This window comes from Mya arenaria, chromosome 3, assembly GCF_026914265.1.
Source record: "Mya arenaria isolate MELC-2E11 chromosome 3, ASM2691426v1".
Classification (NCBI taxonomy): Eukaryota; Metazoa; Mollusca; class Bivalvia; order Myida; family Myidae; genus Mya; species Mya arenaria.
The window spans coordinates 84,312,019-84,337,623 of record NC_069124.1 but is presented as its reverse complement, the minus strand read 5'-3'; the positions used below and the strand labels follow the sequence as shown (position 1 = coordinate 84,337,623).

At 40.4% G+C, this 25,605-nt stretch overlaps 1 protein-coding gene across 4 annotated transcripts in view; it reads left to right on the top strand.

Moving 5' to 3' along the window:
• Nucleotides 1–25,605, top strand: part of LOC128228864 (E3 ubiquitin-protein ligase HERC2-like) — a 67,578-nt gene that overhangs the window by 37,435 nt on the left and 4,538 nt on the right. For all 4 annotated transcript variants that reach the window (XM_052940393.1, XM_052940392.1, XM_052940394.1 and 1 more), the window contains 42 exons: nt 616–814; nt 1,029–1,176; nt 1,465–1,640; nt 1,849–2,044; nt 2,248–2,427; nt 2,608–2,795; nt 3,002–3,152; nt 3,527–3,726; nt 3,945–4,154; nt 4,359–4,530; nt 4,734–5,014; nt 5,411–5,660; nt 8,460–8,641; nt 8,858–9,055; nt 9,657–9,768; nt 10,007–10,220; nt 11,055–11,379; nt 11,630–11,827; nt 12,061–12,345; nt 12,919–13,000; nt 13,285–13,428; nt 13,686–13,776; nt 14,033–14,210; nt 14,471–14,724; nt 14,920–15,064; nt 15,263–15,488; nt 15,631–15,799; nt 16,183–16,417; nt 16,623–16,773; nt 17,043–17,345; nt 17,522–17,629; nt 17,767–18,057; nt 18,180–18,319; nt 18,576–18,701; nt 18,924–19,198; nt 19,413–19,611; nt 19,778–19,992; nt 20,258–20,435; nt 21,638–21,761; nt 22,091–22,220; nt 24,763–24,998; nt 25,123–25,415. In XM_052940393.1, the coding sequence (XP_052796353.1) occupies nt 616–814; nt 1,029–1,176; nt 1,465–1,640; nt 1,849–2,044; nt 2,248–2,427; nt 2,608–2,795; nt 3,002–3,152; nt 3,527–3,726; nt 3,945–4,154; nt 4,359–4,530; nt 4,734–5,014; nt 5,411–5,660; nt 8,460–8,641; nt 8,858–9,055; nt 9,657–9,768; nt 10,007–10,220; nt 11,055–11,379; nt 11,630–11,827; nt 12,061–12,345; nt 12,919–13,000; nt 13,285–13,428; nt 13,686–13,776; nt 14,033–14,210; nt 14,471–14,724; nt 14,920–15,064; nt 15,263–15,488; nt 15,631–15,799; nt 16,183–16,417; nt 16,623–16,773; nt 17,043–17,345; nt 17,522–17,629; nt 17,767–18,057; nt 18,180–18,319; nt 18,576–18,701; nt 18,924–19,198; nt 19,413–19,611; nt 19,778–19,992; nt 20,258–20,435; nt 21,638–21,761; nt 22,091–22,220; nt 24,763–24,998; nt 25,123–25,415 (8,158 nt within the window). The remainder of the gene's footprint in view (nt 1–615; nt 815–1,028; nt 1,177–1,464; nt 1,641–1,848; nt 2,045–2,247; nt 2,428–2,607; nt 2,796–3,001; nt 3,153–3,526; nt 3,727–3,944; nt 4,155–4,358; nt 4,531–4,733; nt 5,015–5,410; nt 5,661–8,459; nt 8,642–8,857; nt 9,056–9,656; nt 9,769–10,006; nt 10,221–11,054; nt 11,380–11,629; nt 11,828–12,060; nt 12,346–12,918; nt 13,001–13,284; nt 13,429–13,685; nt 13,777–14,032; nt 14,211–14,470; nt 14,725–14,919; nt 15,065–15,262; nt 15,489–15,630; nt 15,800–16,182; nt 16,418–16,622; nt 16,774–17,042; nt 17,346–17,521; nt 17,630–17,766; nt 18,058–18,179; nt 18,320–18,575; nt 18,702–18,923; nt 19,199–19,412; nt 19,612–19,777; nt 19,993–20,257; nt 20,436–21,637; nt 21,762–22,090; nt 22,221–24,762; nt 24,999–25,122; nt 25,416–25,605) is intronic.

Below are 25,605 nucleotides of genomic sequence, written 5' to 3'. Positions count from 1 at the left end.
TCAAGCCTCATCAGGCTCATTCACAGCATTGTAGATGAAGCCAAAACTGGTCATTACAAATTCCCTGTGTGAGCCAAAGGCGATGCTGTGCCTATATGATCAAATGCCAGGTCCCAGACCGGCAGATCAAGTATGGTGCCATGTCCAGTTTAATATGATGGTGACAACAACTGAAAATACACAAAAACTATGAGCAGTAGCATAATCAAACAACTGTATGCGTCATCAGATGCAAATACATGGAAAAAAATCCATCATATTTATCAATAATACACTAGTGTAGTACTGGATGAAAACAGAAGTACGGGTTATGCAGCTGCATATTCAACAACTACAGAAAATAGCAAAATTTAGGTTATACAGCATCATTTTCAACAAACATGTAAAATAATATTAGCAACTTGGTGCGGTGGGAAGGTGTTGGCGAGAGAATGAAAAGTATATCTAGGAAATTTGGAAACCAGAAGTGGAAGGGAGAGAACTCTTAACTGCACTTCCAACAATCATTCGAACGGACCAATTCATCCCTAATAATCAAATTGACAGACTTTCTCTTGCAAAAATAAATGTAATTACAGTACACGATATAATTATTAAGGCGTGTTTATTTCACAGCAAGCCAGTACCGCAATGTCTGTCTGACATCACGTTGATACCACCGTGTGACCGTATCCTGCTGCAGATGACATTCTCAGAGCTGTTTGGCTGGTCGATCAAGCAGCTCCGTCAGCACATACATGAGGTGGATATGACCTTCAAGGCACGCGGCGTGAACCCATGTCAGCAGGGACCTAACACCAAGGAAAACAACAGAGTATATCACTCTCCTCTTACACAGACTGGTGTTGCTAATTAAATGCATTCAGTTTGTTAACAATTAGCCACATAGTTGGGACTTATTACTGTTCATTTGTTTAATGTTTATACTCTGAAATTACTCACAGGTTAATGAATTGAAAAAAGACACTAATTCTATTTGCATATAGATTGCTATACATGTATTTTTTAAAGTTGTTTAGAATTTGCAGGAGAAGCTGAATATTGGCATGCTACCCCAGGGGAGGTTTATCCTGGCACACCTTGGTCTCCTGGTGTCTGAACACCGCGGCACCAGCCTTAGTCTGCTCCTGAATAACGGTCTGCTTGCCCTCTCACAGAGTGTTCTTAGGCTTATTGGTAAGGCACTGCATATAGAAAATACTTGTTTTCTGAGGTTTTTAAATGTCTTCAAAATAGATAGTAGCTTAGATTAGATATTAAGTGTTGTTTTTCCAACACAGGGTATTTCTTAAAATGAGATTGTATTCATGTGATTTAATGTTTTGTTTGATGGAGAGAAAATTCCCTCTTATAGTACATATTGTCTAAAAGCTCTTTAAGTTAAAAAAGGTAACAATAAAGGAATGAAATTGTGATTGCTTTACATTATTAAATTAATAAAACAGAAGATACATTCATGTACAGGTCCTGACCCCGATCGTCAGCTGTCTGAGCCGGCCCATTCTCTGTGCGCCATCCTGGAGGAACAAAAGCATAAGAAGCAGACGGCACCTGTACCGGTCTCTGGCCCAGAACTTGCTGCCATGATGAAGGTGGGAACCAGGGTCGTTCGCGGCGTCGACTGGAAATGGGGAGATCAGGTAAGAGCCTGCATTATAGAACAGATACAAACAAATATTGTCAAAAGTATTCATTTTTTGTTGTCCAAGAGAACTGATTATTGCAAAGAACGTGAATGTTTTGGTATGGTTATCAAATAATAAATTCTATATGTTTATATTATTTAAGACATAACATAGATCTATAAGTGGTTTGTCTCAAAGCTACTAATCTGAAATCTGTCTATAGGATGGACCTTCTCCGAGCATGGGTCGTGTGATTGGTGAACTGGGAAACGATGGCTGGATCCGAGTACAGTGGGATTCCGGCAGCACAAACAGTTACAGGATGGGCAAGGAGGGCAAATACGACCTCAAACTAGCAGAACCACCCGAACTGCCAGATAATGATGAGGATGATGATGAAGATGCCTCTCCTTCCAAAGGTTACTAGTAATATAATCTCATGCCTGGCAGTCTTTTGTCTGCACAAACTCTAAATAATCACATCCATACATGTACATGCAAGTGTTAAGCAGACGAAAAGTGAAAAAAAGTTGTTTGAAATGAATATTGTTTCCCAAGAGATAGCTGTAGTTTGTATAGTAATATAATCGTATTTATTATGGAATGGTGTATATTTTTTCAGATTCCAAAAGGACAGACAGCAAAAATCCGACATCCCTGATCAGGAAAGCCACCCTGAACTTGTTAAGAACCATCTCCATAGCAACGGGCATCCACTCAGAATCAATTCAGAAAGAGGCTGTATCCATTCTGTGTGGTCTGTTGAGGAATATTGTGGACTGTGGTTGTAATTATGGACTCAGTAAGTGTTAATAGAAAAGACTAATGAAAGTGTGTTGTATTTTTTGAGCTTTTCTCATAGACTATAATCTATTTCAGAGATGTAATTTCTTTTTCTTTTGAAAACTTGCATTTCACTTGCATAATATAAATGTTAAAGTCAAGATAGGTGGATTAAGAATGGTCACTTTCCTGTTTTCAGACACAAACTCGATGTCTGTGCAGATAGCGTGTGAGCAGCATTACAGTTGGTGTTCACTGGGTTTCCTGAGAAGCGTGGCGACAGGAGACACAATCTGTCAGGCGATGTCGTCCCAGCGCTGGGTTGACCTGCTCCTGAAGATCCTTGAGGAGGAGAAGGCTCATCAGCAGGCCAACGTCTCCAAGGAGGTACTGCTGTAGTTGTACATATGCAGCTTGATTCTGCTCTGTGCATAAATTCTGTAATATTGAAAGCATTTATCTGCAGTACTTTTTCTCTCACAAGCAGGGAAATGACTCTTTTGTTCTTTGGAAATGTTTTCTGTTGTTTGAGGTAAAACAATCTGAGGTAAGTGCATTGTACATCATTATAATAGTGACGGATTGTTTTCCAGATTCTGACGATTAAGCTACTGTGTCGTGTGCTGCCATCCTGGGGTCAGGGGGTTGACAGGGGGCGTGTCCAGGCCATAGTGGACAGGCTTGTCAGCCTGCTAGGCAGTATTTTGGTTGCTTGTGCTGCTGACCCTACCCTCCAGCCAAACGGTAACCACCACTTACAAACACGGAAAACTATGCTAGCATTTCAAATACTAAACACAATTTTGACATAATGGATAATGGTTGAGACTGAGAGTGGTCTAGTGGTACATGTGACTGCCTCTCACCCAAGAGATTGTGGGTTCAAACTTTCTCATGGCCTTTCAAAATGAGCACCAGGACTAGTTTTTACACAAGAAACCGACTTGAGCGTGATTCTATAAGCTGTCAGCTTTTGTCACAATAGAGCTGGAAAAATAAGTAGTATAAACAAAAATAATGCTTCTTTCAGATTAAATGCTTTTGATAAGTTTCCAATAAATTGTTTAGAAATACCATGAATGTCAGTCTAGTTGTTCACATTATATTGTGGTTGACAGATGAGTCTCCCCATCGTCAGAGACATCGAGCCCCCGTGTCCCTGACTGCCTCATATACCAGCACTGTTGCTGAGGAGCTGGTCCAGTTGCTTCGACGACTGCACACCCTGGATACATGGAGCCCAGTCATCAACCAGCAGCTGGTCCGATACCTACAAACTGTTCCCCGATTGCTCCTTGACTCAGGCACAGTGGTCAAGGTCAGATGTTACATTTATGTTTGTCAACATGTACTATTCATTTTCTTTCATTGATTCATTCCTTTCATTTCATTGTGCGCTTCCCTATATTGTTCTTACCATGAAATAATTCACAAACGATGAAACTCGGCTTGATACTCAGTTCATATAGTATTAGGTTTATATCTAAAAATGATTTTTCTATGGGCTTAAAACAAGCTGTCCCTATATTTACCTAGAATGACCCCAGTCGCGAGGCAGAGGAGGCGTCAGTGTTGGCCATGTTAGCCATTATCGGTGGAGTGGATGGGCGGCCACGACTAGGTGGGCTTGTGCAAGTGGAGGATCAGGGCTTGGGTACCATATCTCGCATCACTGCCCGTGGGAAAATACACATACAGCTGCCAAACGGCAATATCTCTGTCACCAGGCTCAACACTCTCACTCCTGTAACTACGAGCTTTTGTGCTTTGATTTTTTTACAAGTCATTTGTCCATGAAGTCAACTTTTTCCATGAATTTGTTTTACTTTATTTAGCTTCAAAACATAAGTTTGGTATTCACACTTTAGATTTTCATTCAAATTTAATCATAACAGAGAGATACAAACTCTTTATATTGTAAAGGTTGTATGATTTACAACTTATTTGCAGGTTGCAGGCCTTGATTTTGAAGTAAATCGTCTGCCCCTGACTGAGGAGGTTGCAAATATGTGGGGCAGTCTGCTGGCCCTGGCAGTTCACGCTTACCGGCCGGAGCGTGATGGACGTGACTCTGACAAGGCCCCGCTGGCCACCAGCACGACCACAGTGGAATCTGCTGAGAGTGGGTCAATTATGTCTTTTTATGTGAAAGTATATGTGTACTTCCTTTTCTGTGAAAAAAGTTGTAATGAGGTAAATGAATTTAGTGACTTAATCATCATAATATGTACACAAGTTTTTTGTTTTTGAGTTTTGTTTTCTACTTTCTTTGCTTTCGACAAGTTTCAAGATTTGTTCTCTACTTAATGCTTACTTATGTTGTAGTGAGCCATGTAGACATGTTTGAGTTGCGGAGGCAGCAGCAGCGTCTCGGTCTCCTGCGAGCCGTGCGAGTCCTCCTGTCCTACCAGAACATCCTGCGCCAGATCCTCTCTCGGGGTCTTTTGCCAGAGCTGTCCCCAGCAGAGCAGGATCCCAGCTCCACGATGGATGAAGAGGGTGCAGGTGAACAAACTGAGGGGCCAAACCACATTCTGCAACATGTGCTGGTGTCTGCCACACAACCCTCCACTCTCAAGGCACTCTTCACCAGAGAGGAATTGGAGGTTTGTTAGACTTGCTTCCAAATAAGAAGAAATGTTGTTTTTCAAAGTTTTGTACATCTATTCCATTCTAATAATTATTGCATCAAGTTTCAGATATGAATATCTTGGAAGGGTTTTGAGTTATTGCCATGGTTAAAGTTTTTGCACTATGATGCATCTGGCGGAAACGCCTACAACACCAACGCTATTACATTGCAGAGACTGTTTTAAATTTAAAATAAACAGACAACCTAAAAATGCTTACTACTATCTAAAATTCCTGCTTGAGCTCATAGTTCTGGAGACAATACGCATATGTATATCTAGGGCCATAACTCTGGCTTTAATAATTGAAGATTTATTCCCCTTTTTCAAGTGTAAGTGTATGACATCAACTATATATATATTTATTTTCAGGGAGCGTGTTTATCAGTGGTTCAGTACCTGACAGCAGCCAAGGAGGACATGGAGGAGGAGATGGAGGACTCAGACTCTGATGGGGAGGTCTTGCCGGTCCCCACCCTGGCGCCTGCAGTCCCCACCGTCATGGGTAAAACCCGGGTAAAGAAACCCCGCCCACCGGTCTCACCGCCCTTACCCGAGGTGACCAGGATTATGGAGATGGGCTTCCACAGAAAACAAGTCGAGTATGCCATCAAATCTCTAGGTTTGTGTTCTTTGTACGCCTTGAATATTATGAGACTATTCCCAAAAAACTACAAAAGTGTTAATTTTTTAACAGAAAATGCAACAAAGACATAACTATATAATGACTATAGTTTCAATACTGAGGTAAGATAAGTGTTAGTCGTAAAACTAACCCTGCTTAAGCGTGCTTGGGTGCAGCTGTAAAGTCACTGGTAGAATTTATGCGATAAGAGTCCTTACTCTATTTTTATGGAAACACAGCTTACCTCAAAAACAATCTTCAGCCTTTCGATCTTTTTAGGGATGCAAACGAATATTCGAATATTCGATTAAATGTTTGATATTGGAATGTCAAAATCTTTATTCAAATATTCAGTGTGTTTTGGTTGAATTAATTAAATCATAAACCTTTTGCTTACAACTGTGCTGTTGTGTATAATGTTTGTTTGTCTTGTTTTTACAACGATTGGCCCCTAATGCCAGAGCTGTGAAGTTGATGACACATATTATACACATGTCATATGTCAATTGGGACATACCGTAGGGTACTTTTCTGTGTTATCAAATTGATATCAAACAAATTTCAATTAATTTCGGGACATTTAAATGTTATGCAATTAAAAGAATACACACCAGAGCGCTTTCTTGGCTACCAATTAAGCTGTGTAATATTGCTGATATCGCCATTATGATATGAAAGACATGTGCTAGTTATGATCTTTGAACTGTTTTCCATGTTTCCATTTCAAGCTTTGAAATGAAACTGTTAAGTATAGCATTTTAGGATATATTTCCGCAATTATTTAACAATAGATGAGTCAAATTCCATGTTTGTTTTGCTATTTTACTAGTTCCCGAGTTGGTTTGGTTTTATGTATCGGTCAATCCCAGAACGAGGCTACATGCACTAGGAAACGACCCTCCGTTGTGTAACGTCATTCAACCGGGATTTTACGGTCTTCGCTGATCAAATGTTGCAGTGTTTACAAATATGCATGCAATAGAATTGAAATTATTCCATTTTTATACGCCCGAAGGGTCGTATTATGTTATGGCCTCCATCGTCTGTCCGTCTGTCTGTCCGTCTGTTAGCAATTCCGTGTCCGGGCCATAACTTGGTAACTAATAAAGCCATTTTCAAATAACTTTATACAAATCATCACGACATTAAAAGGATGTGTCACGCGCAATTTCCAGGTCCATACCTCAAAGACTAGAACCACCATGGGGGTGCGTTAGCAAATCCGTGTCCGGGCCACAACTTGGTCACTAATAAAGTCATTTTCAAATAACTTTATACAAAGCATCATTACATTAAAAGGATGTGTCAAGCGCAATTTCCAGGTCCATACCTCAAACACTAGAATCACCATGGGGGGGGACGTTAGCAATTCCATGTCCAGGCCATAACTGGGTTACTACTAAAGCAATTTTCAAATAACTTTATACAAATCATCTCTACATTAAAAGGATTTGTCAAGCATGCTTTCCAGGTCCGTACCTCAAAGGCTAATTTCACTGGGGGGGCGTTAGCAATTCCGTGTCCGGGCCATAACTTGGTAACTAATAAAGCGATTTTCAAATAACTTTATACAAATCATCACTACATTTAAAGGATGTGTGGCGCACAATTTCCAGGTCCATACCTCAAAGACTAGAATCACCATGGGGGTGGGTTAGCAAATCCGTGTCTGGGTCACAACTTGGTCACTAATAAAGTCATTTTCAAATAACTTTATACAAAGCATCATTACATTAAAAGGATGTGTCAAGCGCAATTTCCAGGTCCATACCTCAAACACTAGAATCACCATGGGGGGGGTGGACGTTAGCAATTCCATGTCCAGGCCATAACTGGGTTACTACTAAAGCAATTTTCAAATAACTTTATACAAATCATCTCTACATTAAAAGGATTTGTCAAGCATGCTTTCCAGGTCCGTACCTCAAAGGCTAATTTCACTGGGGGGCGTTAGCAATTCCGTGTCCAGGCCACAACTTTGTGTTACTACTAATAAAGGAATTTTTAGAAAACGTGTCCTAGCCACAACTTTGTAACCAATAAAGCAATTTTTAGATAACTTTATACAAATTATTGCTACATTAAAAGGATGTGTTGTGAGCACTTTCCAAGTCCTGCTACTTTTAAACTTGTATTCTCAGATTTTCTAAGGAAGTTTCAGATATTCTATTTTTTTTATAAAAATATTTCATTTCATAAAATCTGATTCCATATTAGTACATCCTTCATTGCACTACTTACCAGTATGTATGTTGTTTTACAATTATTCTATGTTGTAAAAAAATACTGTTGAACAAAGGTTTTTATTAGCACTTCTAACCTAAGTATCATTAAAGTTTCAATATTGGAAGTTTAAGCCTTTGTTGTAAACACTTCACACCTAGTAAGCAGTATACTAGCATAACCTAAATGTTTATTAAAGACCTCAAGCCGAATCTTCTTCGGGCGTATAATGCTCCATTTCGTGGTGCTCTTGTTGCTTGTTTTTGGGCAAAATATTTTGTTTTTTTGTTGGGATTTTTTTTTCTAATGAAGAATTTGGGTGAAATCAGGGTCCGTCGCGGGTACTGGGCACGACAAAGAAGGGTAAAAAGGCACCGGATATTACTATAGAAGATAACAATAGTTTACTGCAAATTCCAAAGTTATTTTGGTAATCGAATATTCGATCGAAAGAATTACCAAATGTTCGAATACCAATTTTGCCATTTGTTTGCATCCCTAATCTTTATTGAAATGGGGCCATGGTTTTAAAGGTGATTATCATTATAATACATTTGTTGTGTACGTTGACAGGTGGATCTGTGGCCTCTGCAGCAGAGATCCCGAGCCCTGAATCGGTGGTCAACTGGCTGATAGAGCACCAGGCAACGCTGCCTGTGGAGGAGTCAGACTCGGATAGCGACTCCTCTGTTGACTATGACACGGACACAGACTCCGCTTCTGACTGCTTCGATGACCTTGACTCCTCAGCAGAGGTGAATTTTATTCATAGCTTGAGTTTACTGAGGAGTCAGAGGTGAATTTTATCCATAGCTTGAGTTTAAAGTGTTAGATAAATAAAGCTTGCACTTTGTTCCTCATTTAATGTTTTTATACAATTTAGGTTTGATTGTACATGTACATTGGTTGATATTTTTGTGAAGCATTTTTATCTAAAAGCTACATGATGAAAACCTATGTGTGCATTACAGATGCTGATGTCAGTTGTAATAGGAAACAGTGGGCCTGGGGCTACTGGCCAAAGCCAGGAGTTCAAACACCGGGCCGACTTCCCTACTGATGATGACTATGCAATGTATGTTCGGGACAACATTCAGGTTGGCATGACGGTGCGGTGTTGCCGGGTATATGAGGAGGTGCATGAGGGCGATACCGGCAAGGTCATGAAGGTCAGTAGGCACTGTTAATTTAGATTCACATGAAGGGCAGATGTAGTGCTGGTAATACAGCTGCACATGAAGGTCATATGGCAGTTGTAGTGCTGGTTAAACAGATGTTCAAGAAGGTCAGTGGGCAGTTGTAGTGAAGTGGGCAGATATAGTGCTGGTAATACAGCTGCACATGAAGGTCAGTGGGCAGATATAGTGCTGGTAATACCGCTGGACACGAAGGTCAGTGGGCAGATATAGTGCTGGTAATACCGCTGGACACGAAGGTCAGTTGGCAGATATAGTGCTGGTAATACAGCTGCACATGAAGGTCAGTGGGCAGATATAGTGCTGGTAATACCGCTGGACACTAAGGTCAGTGGGCAGATATAGTGCTGGTAATACAGCTGCACATGAAGGTCAGTGGGCAGATAATATTGCTGGTAATACAGCTGCACATGAAGGTCAGTGGGCAGATGTAGTGCTGGTTTTACATGCTTATTGGCTTGTCCTTTTAATTCCTCACAAGTTTCATTTATTAATATGAGTTCATTGTGCTTATTCATTATAAAATTAAGATGCATGCCCTTTGATTGTGTATGTGATACAATTTTGACTTCAGTTGGACCGAGATGGTCTCCAGGACCTGAACATTCAGGCAGACTGGCAGCAGAAGGGCGGCACATACTGGGTCAGATATGTCCATGTGGAGATACTGGGTTACACCAGTGCTGGTAAAACAGAATCATTACTTACATGCAGCTTATGTTCGAAAATACAATGTATTTATTGATTTAAATATTGACTGTAGGAAACATTTTCATTTCCATTTTAATTATTCATTAAATCATTAACTTGTTTGTCAAATTCCTTTCAAAGTGACCAATGTCAGTCTATACTTATACCTATTCAAAAGATGTCTATGTATAAAATATGTAGTTAAGAGCTGTACTGTACATGTAATTGTTGTAGGCACAACTATGAAAGTTGGAGATAAGGTACGGGTGAAGCCCAGTGTGACCACACCCACATATAAGTGGGGCTCGGTGACCCACCGCAGTATCGGCTCAGTAACCAACATCGTTTCCAATGGGCGTGACATTACCGTTGACTTTCCTCAGCAGGCCCACTGGACGGGCGTCATCGACGAGATGGAACTTGTACCCAGCACTCACAATGGCGTCAGGTAGGAATTTACCATCTTGATGTATTTGATTCGTCTCATTTTGTTAAAACTTAAAATTAGTTTTAAGTTATTGGAACCCAAAAATCATGCCTGTTAGAGTTATGTATTTTCCCTTTGGTGCATGTTTACTAAACTAAAATTGTATTTTTTAATTAATTTCAGAATTTAGTTGTCCAGATATTGTAAACAACTGTTATTGCAAACCTGTTATTACCAAAGAGTAACTGAGTTTAGTGATTTTAATCATACATGATTTTGTGAGCAACATTTAAAATAAAATTATCAAAAACTAACAAAGGTATTTATGTTAAAAGTACATAATTAGACACAACCTGGCAGCAGAAATCACAACAAAAAGTGTAAAACTGTTATTTTGAAACTGTTCAGGTTGGTATTTTTGGGCATATTCATTTAAAATATACCATTTTACCATACGTTTCATACATGTATATTAGTGCTTACTGAAGTTTTAAAATGAAATTAGATTTTGAACTGTGCCACCCAATCATCACTATTGAAGGTTACCTTCTGTTAATGAAAATACTCATATCAGATTACTTTTTAAATAATGACATAATTTCTCTCAAATTATTTGCCAAAAAAATCAAACGTGCCAAAATAAAAGAATAGCAAACTCTATCTATTATGATACCAATCACTATTTATCAATGTGCGCTGGTCCACATGCCCTGCTTATAATGATTTGTTGATAGATGATAAAAAAAAAATCCACTCCAAAACTGTATTTATTTAAAAATAATAATTTAGTTTCCTATAAAAGTTTTGTAACAATCAGACACCCCTTGCAAGGTTCTCATTTGTTCCATTTTGCAGTTGTGATGAGTGCAACATGTTCCCAATCATAGGAGTAAGATACAACTGCAGGATTTGTGAGGACTTTGATTTCTGTGAGTCCTGCTTCAAGACAAAGAAACATCGCCATCCTTTCAACAGGATAACAGAGCCCGGCAGTGAGCCCGTTCCTGCAGGCAAGCCTGGGAAACAGAAGAAGCGCCCAGTGTACCCAGTCAGTGGCTCACTGATAGATGACTGGCATATGTGTGTGAAGGGCCTGACGGTGTCATCCCGGGAAAACCAGGCTCACAGACTCATAGAGGGAAACACTGGCTTTTGGCAGAGCTCAGGATCGCAAGGAAAGGTTGGTACAGTAAACATCTAGCGGAAATGCTGGCACTAAATAATTCAGTGCAGTGAAAATCTGATTATTGTAAAATTAACTTAAAGTAGAATGATTTGGTTAAAGAATTTGATAAATATATTGTTTATCTTTGTCATTGCATTCTTTATAAATGCCTTGTTCATATAGAGTTAAAAATACAAAGTACTGTATATAGTTGGTTGACAGTTGATATGAGGCCTAGATGTCATTGTAAGATTATGTCCCCCAGCATTGGATCCGACTGGAGATTCTACCAGATATCCTGGTGAACCGGTTGTTGTTGCGTGTGGAGCCAACAGACTCGAGCTACATGCCATCCCTAGTGGTGGTCAGTGGTGGAGAGAGCACACACTGCCTGAAGGAGATCCGCACCATCACCGTCGCATCCTCCGACTCCCTCGTATCTCTCCTCCAGGACTCCACAGAGGTGTGATATAACTGTTCAAACTAAGATCGTATTGATTTACTGCAGAGCCTTTTTACCTCAGTTTTTATACAAAGTGCAGTCCTTTTGATGTTTGATAGATATTAGTTTTTGTACTGCGTATTCAATAATGATTAAAATATTAATTTTGAAAAGCCAAATTAAATGAAAATTTCATCTCTTTGAATTGTAAATAAATGAACATTAGTAGGTAGAATTATTTCTTTCATTTTCAGTACTACCGCTACATAGAGATTGCCATCAAGCAGTGCAGACAGAGCGGCATTGACTGTAAGATCCACGGCTTGTCCATCATCGGTCGGTACAGGTCAGATGATGATAGTGCCGCAAGTTTCTCTTTCCTTGCATCAGACCGGGAGGATGAGGAGGATGATGGGCGACAGGTGACAACCCCAGCCATGAAGAAGAAGGTGAAAGGCTCGGGCAAGGAGATCCAGACACACGTGTTCACCTGGGGACTTAATGACAAGGACCAGCTGGGAGGACCCAAGGGTTCCAAGGTCGGTATATATGACTTAATTCACAATGAAGGGTATTCACAAAATTTGTGAAATTTGTATTTCAATGTTTTGAAGCCATGAAAGATTTTGGCTTTTGCTCCATCCAAATTTTCCATGTGAATTTTGAATCAAGTGCAATGTCTGTTGCATGCCAATCAATTGAACACATGAAAGAAACCCTGATTGCTGCCAAACATTTGGCATATTATTTGATATATCACATGAGACTTACTCTGAAAGGTGGGGCTTATTAGCCCTGAAGGCATCTAAACAGCTAACATTTGTTGCACTCAACCGGGCAATTATAAGGCAGCTTTAAATTAGGCTTGCAAGAACTGCCTGGTAACTAAAGGAACTGTGATGAGTTGAAATTGACTGCCAAGGGGTGTGAAATGGCATTGCGTGTACATACAATAGTAAACAATTTGCAAAAAGTAATTCATTATGAAACTTATTTCTAACAGACCTTTTTGGGGTGTACTTTGATAAAATAAAATCTGCTTGTAGATTGTTCTTATTGTATTGTATTTCACCTTTTAACCATGTTCATGTATTTCTTTGTATATTAAACAGATCAAACTGCCTGTGCTAAATGAGACACTGTCTGCTCTAAAGTGTGTGCAGATTGTTGGAGGATCAAAGTCCCTGTTCTGTGGTGAGTGGACTTGCTATTTCAGGCCTATTGGTCACAGCGTTCAACAAGTACTGTGATGTACAAACAAGACTATTTAGTTTATATGTATATACTAGAATGTACCTGTAATAGTATATCAAACTATTTCTCTGCAGGTGTCCATATGATCATTTATGATTAGATTGAAACCATTGACAATATTTTCATCTTAGGTCATAAACTGTGTACAATGGCAGAAGAAGGAAATGTCTTGTGAATGAGCAATTTCACGTAGAAAGTTAATTAGATACAATGTCTGTTTGCAGTGACCCAGGAGGGCAAAATCTATGCGTGTGGAGAGGCGACCAATGGGAGACTGGGACTTGGCATGAGTGCCGGAACTGTGTCTGTGCCACGACAGCTCACTTCTCTCAGTCAGTACGTCATCAAGAAGGTTGCTGTACACTCTGGTAAGAAGACATGATGAGGTCAAGTATCAAATAAATGTTATGAAGAAAAATAAAAACATGTATGCACTCTCCCTTACACAAATATCTGATGACAAATGAAGTATTTATTTATTTTTGATGTATCTTTATGCCAAATGTTGATAAGAATTGTAAGAGATAGTTAATGTATTATGTAATTGACTAAATTTTCTTTAGAAGATTAAGATGTAACTTGTCAGTCTTTAAAACTGCATTTCCCATGGTGTGTTGTATATCAGGAGGTCGACATTCACTGGCCCTGACTGTGGATGGGAAAGTGTTCTCCTGGGGCGAGGGTGATGACGGGAAGCTGGGACACGCCTCAAGGATGTGAGAACTCCTTTACAACTGTGTGCTTTAGTAGAAACAGTATACTGACTATTAATTGATGGTTAAATGTGCCTTTAAGGAATACATTTGCTCATTACATCTAATGTGTCAGTGTTTTCACCTTGTAAAATGTATTTCAAAAAGTTAAATTTAAGAACTCATGGCATAAAATAAAGCAAATTGAAAACAGCTTAGCAGATATTTACATTTTTTATGTATGAAAATGGCAGTTAATCATGTTTCCCATTTCTTTCAGGAATTGTGATAAACCGAAGCTGATAGAAGCCCTGAAGGCAAAGCGTGTGCGGGACATTTCATGTGGGAGCTCCCACAGTGCCGCCATCACTTCTAATGGTGAACTGTACACCTGGGGACTTGGGGAGTATGGCAGGCTTGGACATGGCGATAATGTCTCACAAATCAAACCAAAACAGGTCAATATAATGGGAAAAGAGTTCAGAAAGTTAGATGAATACATATATTTTAGTGCAACTTAAAAATCACTAGGAAACTTTTAATTAGGATGAATTATTGACTTTGAAGTACTAAGAGGATGAATTCTTTTAGACATGCAATAAAAAAAATTGAATGCCAACATCTTCCTTCCATGACATTTATTAAATTGTATCTGTTACATGATTAATAATTATGTGTATACACTATTACATTTCCTTGAACATGGCCTTGTTTACAGGTGAAGGAGTTGTCAGGCCAACGGGTGATTCAGGTGGCATGTGGATCAAGAGATGCTCAGACGCTAGCCCTCACTGATGAGGGGCTTGTGTACTCCTGGGGGGATGGGGATTTCGGAAAACTTGGCCGTGGGGGCAGCGAAGGCTGTAATGTTCCTAAGGAAGTAGACAGGCTGAGGGGCCAGGGAGTGGTGCAGATAGAGTGTGGGGCTCAATTCTCCCTGGCCAGGACAAAGTCAGGACAAGTATGGACCTGGTAAGTGGGAATGGTTCTTACCTTACATCCCATTTGCTTGTAAACAGTCATTCATTTAAATTCTTGGTAAAACAGACATCTTTAATGTCAAGACTAGTGTAATGAATGAATATTGAAATTAAATACATTTAAATAGTACTTGTCTTTGTTCCCATAGAATTAAAAAATCAAACCTAATGATGATATTTCCTTCAGGGGCAAGGGTGACTATTTTCGACTTGGTCACGGGTCTGATGCCCATGTAAGGCGACCCACCCTTGTTGAGGGTCTTGTGGGGAAGAAGATTGTACATGTGGCAGTGGGGGCCCTCCACTGCCTTGCTGTCACAGAAAATGGACAGGTAGGACAGGAGTTGTGGTGTTTGATGAAAAGGAAATTGTAAGACATAGGCTCTAGGTATTTTTTACATATTTGACAAATGATTCCTACTGAAATCACTGAATGTACAAAGAATTTTTGACCGCTTTACTTCAAGTTTATTAAAAAAAGTATTGGAAATTAATTGAATGTTTTGAATTGCTCCATATGTCTTAATCAGGTTTATGCATGGGGAGACAATGACCATGGTCAGCAGGGTAACAGTACGACCACCGTGAACCGCAAACCTGCCCTTGGCCATGGGCTGGAGGGCTACAAGATCACCAAGGTGGCCTGTGGCTCCTCCCATTCCATCGCCTGGGCAACCACTGACTTAACCATGCCCACATCACATGAACCGGTCCTGTTTTCAACTTCTAGAGACCCACTTGGGGCCACTAACTTAGGTTAGAATTAGTCCTTTAAGGAAAGCCAAATATTTAAAGTCTTCATTTTTCCCTTTTTGGATCATGTCGATTTCATTCCCTGTTTGAGAATTGTGTAGAATTTTACCATTGCAATATTTTACCATTTGTTGGTGTTTTTCAGGCCTGCTGGAGGGTAACAATGAGGACCATTGCTCTGGGGTGTCCCTGTCCTCCCCAAGTAAGGCAGCACGCCCCTCACTGGCCAAGGTCATCTTATCACAGGAGTCAGACCTCGCCAAGCAGCAGGCACTTGCTAATGTCCTCCAGGCCCTGCAGATTATATATGCCAGGTAATGCATATTAAATGTGTTTAAACAGCTTATTGGAACATTTTACTTACAGACATTAGTAATATTATGTGTTATGACATTTGGATCTTTCGAAAAACAGTCAAGGTATTGTCAAAGCCTTCATTTCAGCAGCATTGTCATATTGGAATTTTTCATGCCAGCTACTACCCAATGGACATGCTGTCTGTCCACACAGTGTTCCAGACATTCAATTGAAACTTGATACACATGTTGCCATAGACCATGGAAGACTCTTAACTCAGAATTCAATTATTGTCAAGATATGACCTTATTTGACAGAATAAAGCGAACATTCATTGTTGTTCGCTGATGTTTAATGCTTACATAACAATGAAGAAAACAAATATATCTTGTTGTCTCAGAGATGCAGTAGTGAGTTCCCTGCAAAAGGAAAACCAGATGGTGGCCCCACCCCAGGGGAATCCCCTGGTCATGTCCCTGTCCCAGGCTTCTGCTACCCCTCGCAGTACCACCCCCATCCCCTTCTTGGAAGCCAGCTTGGTCACATCAACAACCCTCCCACCCCTAGAGGGCGCTGTTGGGGGCATAGTCGACCACACAGACATTAACCTTGCCCTCATGGAAAACTCTCTCGAAGTAAGTCGATTAGCTTGTAGTAGACACTTTATTTAAACTGTATAATCCCATATGCAGATGTTAATTTATCAATTATTTATTCTCTTTTGTCTTCAATATGTCAAAATATTCACTGTAAAACTTGCCCTATTGAAGATAAGATAAACAACTCTAATATTCACCAATCACAAATTAAAATCTTTGGTTGGCTGTCAATCTATTTCAGACAATGACGCTGGAGGATCATCATGCATTCCCTAGCATGCACTCCCTGGCCTCCAAGTCTAAGGTGGCGAGCATCCTGGCTGAGACATTTACATCCCCTGATCAAGTGACCAACACCACAGAGACTCAGGATGTACCCATCGTCATATCAGGTACAGGAAGTAGAAAATTCACTTGAGACTTATATGTCAATGCTTCAGATGTAGGGGTTTGTCCTTCAACATATCACAGATTACTGTCTTTAAATGAGACTCATGGTTGTTTGGCAACGCATAAACAGGTCAATGAAAGTTTGCTATTTAACCTAAATAGAGACAAGTTTGGGAGAACCAAGCAGTTAAAAACATCTGAAAATATACGTGAGTTTTATTTACACTTTGTGAATCTGATGTCTGTACTTAACCTGTTTGTGTTGTAACAGGTCTTGATGACTTCACATCCCGGCTCTCCCCAGATGATGCCCGTGTCCTAGTGGACCTCCTCAAGCTGTCGGTGGCAGGCCGAGTCGGGGTTCACGGGCGGGAGACGCTATCGGAGGTGTTAACAAGCTTGGCCCGCACGAGCCCCGCAGTGGCAGAGATGCTGCTCGAGTTGTGTGTGACGGAGCTGGAAGATGTGGCTGCTGACCGTGACTCTGGACGCTCCATGGCCCAGCCCATCGTTCAGGAAAGCCCTCACCCATACACGGATGATACATCACTTGCAGGACATGTCAAGATTCCAGGTTAAATTCACTTACAAATTTTTTATGACCTCATTCATTGTTTTAAAAGAGTTGTTGTGTATACCTTGTGTTTTAAGAAAACAAAGATTAGTCTTGTCTCTAAAATAAAAGATGTTTTGTGATTCTGTAAGATGAAAGCATATGTTTGGTAAAAAAACAATTGTTTGCTCATACAGGTGCAGAGGCAATGCGAATAGAGTTTGACAGGCGTTGCTCAACGGAGAGGCGCCATGATCCTCTCACCATCATGGATAGTTCAGGCAGAAACCTTGCCATAAGATCTGGTAGGTTTTAAATAGTTATGCTCAGTACTATGTGTATTTTCAGCTACAGCATTCATATTTTAGATATGCCATTGAATCAGATATAACATGAACAAACTCACATAGGACTGGGATTGATGTATGGTATGTGTTATCAGGTCGTGAGTGGGCTGACTGGTCCCAAGAGCTGCGAGTCCAGGGAGATGAGATTCGCTGGAAGTTCACAAGCGATGGTTCAGTGAACGGCTGGGGTTGGTGCTTTACTGTGTATCCCATCATGCCAGCAGCTGCCCCCATGGACATGCTATCTGACCGCACAGTGCTCTCAAGGCCGTCTATCGACCTGGTTACGTGCCTGCTGGGCTTCAAGCTGGAGGTGAACATGGACAGGATCATGGTGGCCCGCCTGGCTGCCTCCCTTGCTGCCTGTGCCCAGCTCAGCTCCCTTGGTAGGTGTTCACTTAGAATCTCACTTTTTGATAAACAGTAAACAGTTTCATAAGCCATTGATTTATTTGTTTCCTGGTTATTGTAAATGTAGAAGTCTAGCGTTGTTTTCCGCCTTCTGCAGGAGCTGCCCAGAGAATGTGGGCTCTACAGAAGCTGCGTCGTTTGATTAGTGTGAATGTTGGCCAGACCCTGAATGTGACTGACCTTCTATCCAGCCCTGTTGACATACAGGACCACGACACTAGCAGGCCTTTTGCTGTGGTCAGTTGACCTTAGTCTCGAATAGTTCTGAAAAGAATTATAAAACTTTAACACATGTTAACAATTACAATTTAAAGCAATTTCCATATGAAGTAAAATATTGACCAAATTATGTCATTTTATTCATTGAGAAAAACAGTCTCACATTGACATCTGGATGCTTCTAAATGATCATGGCATTGTCTTATTAGCCGTGACTGATTTTATGCGGGATAAAAATATGCTCTTTCAAATAATCTTGCCATTTATGTTGTAGCCCCTGACAGGTTCTGCCCTCGGGTCGCTGGTGAAGGGTCTACCTGAGGCGCTGCAGAGACAGTATGAGTATGAGGATCCCATTGCCCGCAGCGGGAAACACCTCATGCACAGCCCATTCTTCAAGGTAAAACAAAATACATTGCCATTTCTTGGCATGGGAAATTTGGTCGAACTGACATTTTCTGAAGTTTTAACAGAGCTTTTTAGAGTGCCTTCGAATGAATTGTATGTAATATATTGGTCCCAGTCATAAGTTGAAATAAATTGTTTAACTTTAAGTTAATAATCATTTTGGTGATGATCAGTTTGAAGTAAAAGTACATGAATGTAAATATTTGTGTTTAAGGTGCTAGTGGCCTTAGCATGTGACCTTGGCCTGGACTCTCTGCCCTGCTGTACTGACTTGGCACACAAGTGGGCATGGTTCCGGCGGTACTGTATGGCCGCCCGGGTAGTGACGGCTATGGTGCGCCGCGGGAGGTTGCCAGCGGCGTTCATGGAGGAAGTTGGCAAGAAGGTGCAGGACATTGGGGACGAAGAGGAGGAGACTAACCTCGACCATGCCAACCATAACCTGTTTAGAACAGAGCTGGATGAGCAGCTTCTGCTCTGGATGAATAGGTACACAATACAACTGTTTTAGAATAGGTATACTTTGTAGTACTTTGGCTTCAGCAGGAACGATACAAGTGTTTAAGAGTAGATATACTATGCAGATTTGTAAGAAACACATACTGTGCATTCCTAGTCTGTACTATAAGGTACAATGCAGCTGTTAGAATAATCAATTGAAAGACAAATTTGCAAGCAATCCTATGGAATGTATTCTCTCCAGGAGGCCGGAAGATTGGACACTGTCGTGGGGCGGAAGTGGGCAGATCTGGGGCTGGGGCCACAACCACCGGGGTCAGCTGGGTGGGGTTGAAGGGGCGAAGGTCAAGTTGCCTGTTGGCTGTGAGTCCCTCTCCGCCCTCAGACCTCTACAGCTTATTGGTGGGGAGCAAACGCTGTTTGCTGTCACTGCGGATGGCAAGGTATTTTGAAGCTTGTTAAAAGTATACAAACTTCTTATTTACTTGAATCTCAGGTTAATGGTTCGCCAAAATATTTTAAGGATAATATTAGGCCATTTATGTTTATGCATTTATGTGAGCTTACAGCTCTTATGCTTAAATTTTGTACATTTTATCATGTTATCAGGTGTACGCGACGGGTTACGGTGCAGGTGGGAGGCTGGGAGTGGGCGGGACAGAGTCTATTGCTGCACCCACCCTGCTAGAGTCCATCCAGCATGTGTTCATCAAGAAGGTGGCAGTAAACTCCGGGGGCAAGCACTGCCTTGCTCTTTCCGCAGAGGGGGAGGTTTACTCATGGGGGGAAGGCGAGGATGGAAAACTGGGCCATGGAAACAGGAGGTGAGGCTCGTAGTATACAAGGTTTTCAAAAGCTCCTTCAAGGAATAAAATACCTGTCTCACATTGTGACAAGCAATTACAGTCAGCAAATATCAAATGATGATAATATTAAGAACTATACTTTACTTCATTATGGTAACTATCTTTAAAAGTGAACCAGACAAGTGTTTCAGTTTAGCTGTAGAGCATTTTTCCATAAACATAAAAGGAATTTTTGCCATGCTATTGGCCTGTGTGTATAAGGAACACTTCTCAAATGTTCTAGCCCCTGTGACCGTCCACGTGTGATAGAGTCTTTGCGAGGGAAGGAGGTGGTTGCCATAGCAGCAGGAGGGGCCCACAGTGCCTGCATAACATCTTCTGGGGAGCTGTTCACATGGGGAAAGGGCAGATATGGCCGTCTCGGGCACGGGGACAGTGATGACCAGTCTCGCCCAAAACTGGTGAGCATCTGCAGTTGTAGTTTGGCTGTATCACTGTTGTTTCTTTGCAAATAATGTGCTCTCAGTGGGTTTAATTTAGATTAAGACCTGCAGCCATTGTTTAAGTGAATTAAAGTGCTAATAAGCTTTTCAATTTTTAACCAATTATGACTGTTGATCAATTGGATTGCTTGCATGTTCAAACGAACCATACCTGCGGAAAAGTTATTTTCTTAACCAAACCGGTATTTTTCCAGTCACTTCCATTTTGAATAAATGTCATTTTAGTGTATTGATTTCATTTCCAAAATTACTTTAAGGACTGTTCCAGGAAAAAATGTATTGGGAGTAGGAACTGACAAGGGGGACCACCAAGACAATTATAATTATGTTTTCACCCCTTCAACACATTTCAAAGCCTCTTCCAACATTTGTTTGACTATTTCAGAAATAAGGCTCCTTGGATATTTTATGTTTCAGCAGGTTAAAAATACAACACAAAACATTTCAGAAAATACAAGTATCAGGGGATATATAATATTGAGATTCCCTTACATTTTTGTCAAAAAAATAATAAATCTAAAATTTGTTCAATAGATGTTTTTTGCAAGTACATCTTAAGCCAATTATCCTTCCATTTTAAACCGGTTGACAGCCAGGCTGTTCAAGCTGTTAAGTATTGTACCCTATTGAAACGTATGTTTTCTGTTTAAATTATGCCACCAATGTGCAGTATGACATAAAATGTCGACATAATAAAGTGGTCAAAGAGCACCGATGACATATTATAGTCATTGTTACGGAAATTAAAGAATATTTCTGACTATCGGTACGCTATTCAATCATCTGTGATGAGTCATGTCTGTTTTTAAATTTAGATTGGGAACCCATGAAAATCTCTCCGGAGTTTGTTGGCCTTTGAGACCCCCCAACCAACACATAAGAATATGTAGTTTTACCCTACCTCCCCCACCAAGCAAGGTTATAATTCCCAAAACATGCCCAATTGAGACAATTTAAACTCCTTTAACAACCCCACCAAGACAATTATAATTAATCTCCATTCTGGCCCCCTGTTACCTTTTTTCTTGGAACAGTGTTAAGGAACGACTATCTGATTGATTATTGTCTTTTGCTATTATTGCATAATTCTTGGAGGGGACCTAGATAAGCTTATGATTGTTTGTTTTCTCCATAATGGGATCATTGTTTTTGTTTTCCAGGTAGAGGCCCTGAAAGGTTGCCGTGTGCTGGACGTAGCATGTGGGAGTGGGGATGCCCAGACCCTTTGTATCACCGACAACGACTGTGTCTGGTCATGGGGCGATGGTGACTATGGAAAACTGGGTACGGATTGAGGATGTTCAGGATGATCATGTTTACCATCAGTTTCTTTTATAGGCTTAAGATATATAATGGGGGGGGGGGATTTTTAGTTTGGGGGTTTACAAGACTAAGTGTAGATTTCAGTTATCTGTTCAGTTTTTTGTTACTGAGTATATGTACTGAAAAGAAATAGAATTTCATTTCTGTATATGATGTGTGAAAAAAGTCTATGGTTGTAAATTGCACTTAAACCTGTGCGTGTGCAAAATAGAGTATGCTAGAATGCTGTATAGAGAGAGGTCTTTTAACAAACAATCTACAAAAGCTTTCATACAGCACACTATCCACAGGTCGAGGTGGAAGTGATGGTGTGAAGGTGCCATGTAAGATCGACTCCCTGCAGGACTTGGGTGTTATCAAGGTGGAATGTGGGTCACAGTTCTCCGTCTCACTCACCAAATCAGGGGCTGTCTTCACATGGTTAGTACACATAACCAAATTTGAAGAATAAGATGGCTATTCTACTTGTCCCTGCCTGGATGTCTGGTTAATGTTTTAGGGCAAGTTCACTCATTGGGCAAATTTGGGTTTTAACTAAGATCTAAAATACTGTTCATTCAATGGCCTTCATACTTCACATAGTAGCCATCACACAATTAGGTTACATAACTCTGTATTAAATCTAAATACGAACTATGGCCCTTGATTTCTTCTTTTTTATTGTTTTTAACAAGCACAATTTTAACCAGGTTTTCATGAAGTCAAACTTACCTATGGTATCGAACAATTTTAGTTTAAGATAGTGACCAAACTTAGTATATAGGAAGAGTTTATGGGGACCCCTTTCATGGGATTGTGTTTGGGGCACCTAGGGTCAAGGTCAAGGTCATTGGAACTAAAAATAGAAAAGTGGTTGGTAATGAATAACTAACCAGTAAGGGTTTACGTATTGTGACCAAACTTGGTATATAAGAAGAGTTAATGGAGATCTTTCGTACCGTATTTTCTCGACTATAAGGCGATTCGCTTATAAGACGGCCCCCTAACTTTGCCCATGAAATCTGGTGCTTTTTGTTTCGACTCGCTTATAAGACGGGGTCAATTTTTAGGCAAATCTAAAATTCTTCCTATAGTGTAAAAATGTTCAAGCTCAACGGGCAATTATCGACTTTCGCGGTAACTGTTTTTGTTTTACTCAAAGAAAATGGCGGTCAACTGTGAGCTCTCTATTTGGAGGTAGGTTAAAAATGAGTACATAAGTTTGCAGGACAGGTCGTTACTTATCGGAATTGTTATAATTAATCAATAACAACATATGTTTGTTTTAGTTTTTTTTATTGAAGACACCAATGAAGTTCTTCGATAAAATAAATGGCTTCAATAACATAACTGCGAAAAGCCGAGGCATAAATAGGTGTTTGTTTAGCAATAATGCTTTAGGCAATATTGTCCCTTGATTGGCGACGAACATAAAGGATTCATATTCGCATTGTCATTTGTTAATCAAATTGACAGCTAGGTACCTACATCATATTAAGATTCCAATTTATTGATTTGATATATCTGTCAAACTAATTATACTGACACGCGCCATGAGAAAAAATGCAGATATAACGGTACACTGTGTGACGTCAGAGCACGCGCGGTGAAGAGATTTCGTGTTGTTGTTTACTTAATTGCCCCATACATGTATCAGCAGACGATATACTGGATAGAAGAATATCCTATGTAAAATTTTACTGATTTTGACTTGAATCTTTTTTTAATATTTTATCGACTCGCTTATAAGACGGGTCCCCTACTTTGGGGGTAAAAATCGGGACCCAATTTCCCCGTCTTATAGTCGAGAAAATACGGTAGTATTGCTTTTGGTGCCCCAAGGTCAGGGTCAAGGTCACTGTCACTAAAAAAAGAAAAATGGTTAGTACTGAATAACTTAAGTTAGGGTTGACAGATTGTGACCAAACTTGGTAGAAAGAAAGTGTTTATGGAGCCCTTTCATAGGATTGCGTTAGGACCCCTAGGATCAAGGTCACTGCTACTAAAAATAGCAAAACGATTGGGTCTGAATAACTTAAGTTAGGGTTGACATATTTTGACCAAACTTGGTATATAGGAAGAGTTTATGGAGACCTTTCAAGGGATTGCATTTGGGGCCCCTCGGGTCAAAGTCACTGTTACTGAGAATAGATAACCATTTGGTACTGAATAACTTTAGTTAGGGATGACATATTGTGATCAATCTTGGTGGATAGGTAGGGTTTATGGAGGGCTTTCCTACCACAGGTTTCGTTAGCTCACTTTAGCACAAAGTGCTCAAGGTGAACTATTGTGATTGATCACAGCGTTCGTCGTCCAGCATCAACATGTTAAAACTTTAAATATCTGAAACCCTATGGGCCAGACCCATGATATTTGGTATGCAACTTCAGGTGGTGGTCCTTTACCAAGATTGTTCAAATAATGTCCCTTGGGTCAAATGTGGTCCTACAGAGCTCCCAAATTATGAAAATCCTTTTCTCTGAAACCACATAGCCCAGACCTTTGACATTGCCAAAACTGTTCAAATTACGACCATAGGGTGGGAAAAGAGCCCCGTCTCAAGGCTCCTAGATTTTTGATGTTTTTATATAGCAAATTCTTTGAAAATTTCTTTTTGGAAATCACACAGCCCAGGCCTTTATATCATGTAGTGGTTGTTTACCAACATCCTTATATCCACTGACTAGTTGACTAGTGATTTTAATCAAATGAGCGCATTGTGCCGTTTGTTAAAGTTTGGTCAGGCATGAGTGTGTAATGAATGTTTTTCATTGGTTGCAAAGAGATTGAGGGCCATGTCAAGTTTCTGAACATTTATGATGTTTTTCAGATTTTGAAAGATTTTGTCTAAAGCCAATGTTTAATATGCTACAAATTTACGTTTTGGATTCAAATAATGTATGACTAAATGTATATATTGATTTGGATAAAGTAGAATTTGATGATCATTAATAATGTAATAAAGTATCCCTTGAATTAGGGGCAAAGGAGACTACCACCGTCTTGGTCATGGCACAGATGACCATGTGCGTCGTCCCCGGCGTGTGTCAGCCCTGCAAGGGAAGAAGGTGGTGGACATAGCGTGTGGCTCGCTGCACTGCGTGGCTTGCACAGACATTGGGGAGGTGTACTCCTGGGGGGACAATGATGAGGGACAGCTTGGTGACGGCACCACCAACGCCATACAGAGACCAAGGCTTGTCGCTGCACTGCAAGGTCAGTCAGAATCATTATCCTGTAATATAATGTTAATGTAAAGTGTATATTTTTATAATGATATTAGGACATGTAATTTAGTGCAAACATGCACAGTAACATATGACAATTGGTAACCTTGCAGGAAAGAAGATAAATAGAGTTGCATGTGGCTCAGCCCACAGCCTTGCTTGGTCGACCAATAAGCCAGTGAGTGCTGGCAAGCTGCCAACGGCTGTTCCAATGGAGTACAACCACCTACAGACTATCCCAATAACAGTTTTGCGGAACCGGCTGGTCCTGCTGCACCACTTCTCAGACCTGTTCTGCCCGTCAATCTCCATGTTTGACCTCCAGGAAACAGGCCAGGAACGGGAGAAGTGGGAGGTGTTCGCAGGCCTTGATAAGCTACGTGGGGTCATTGTCTCCAGTGCAAAGGTACAAGCACTTGAAATAAATAAAAAGAGTGTTCAAAAATTTGGACAATTATATCTTATTCGTCTGCAGTGGTCACTGTTTGCATATAGAAACATTAAATTCCTCTGAAGACTGAAATTTGTCATTATACAATATGCAAAATTAAGGAATGATAAGGTTTTTGAATCGATAATGCCAATCTTTTCTCTTG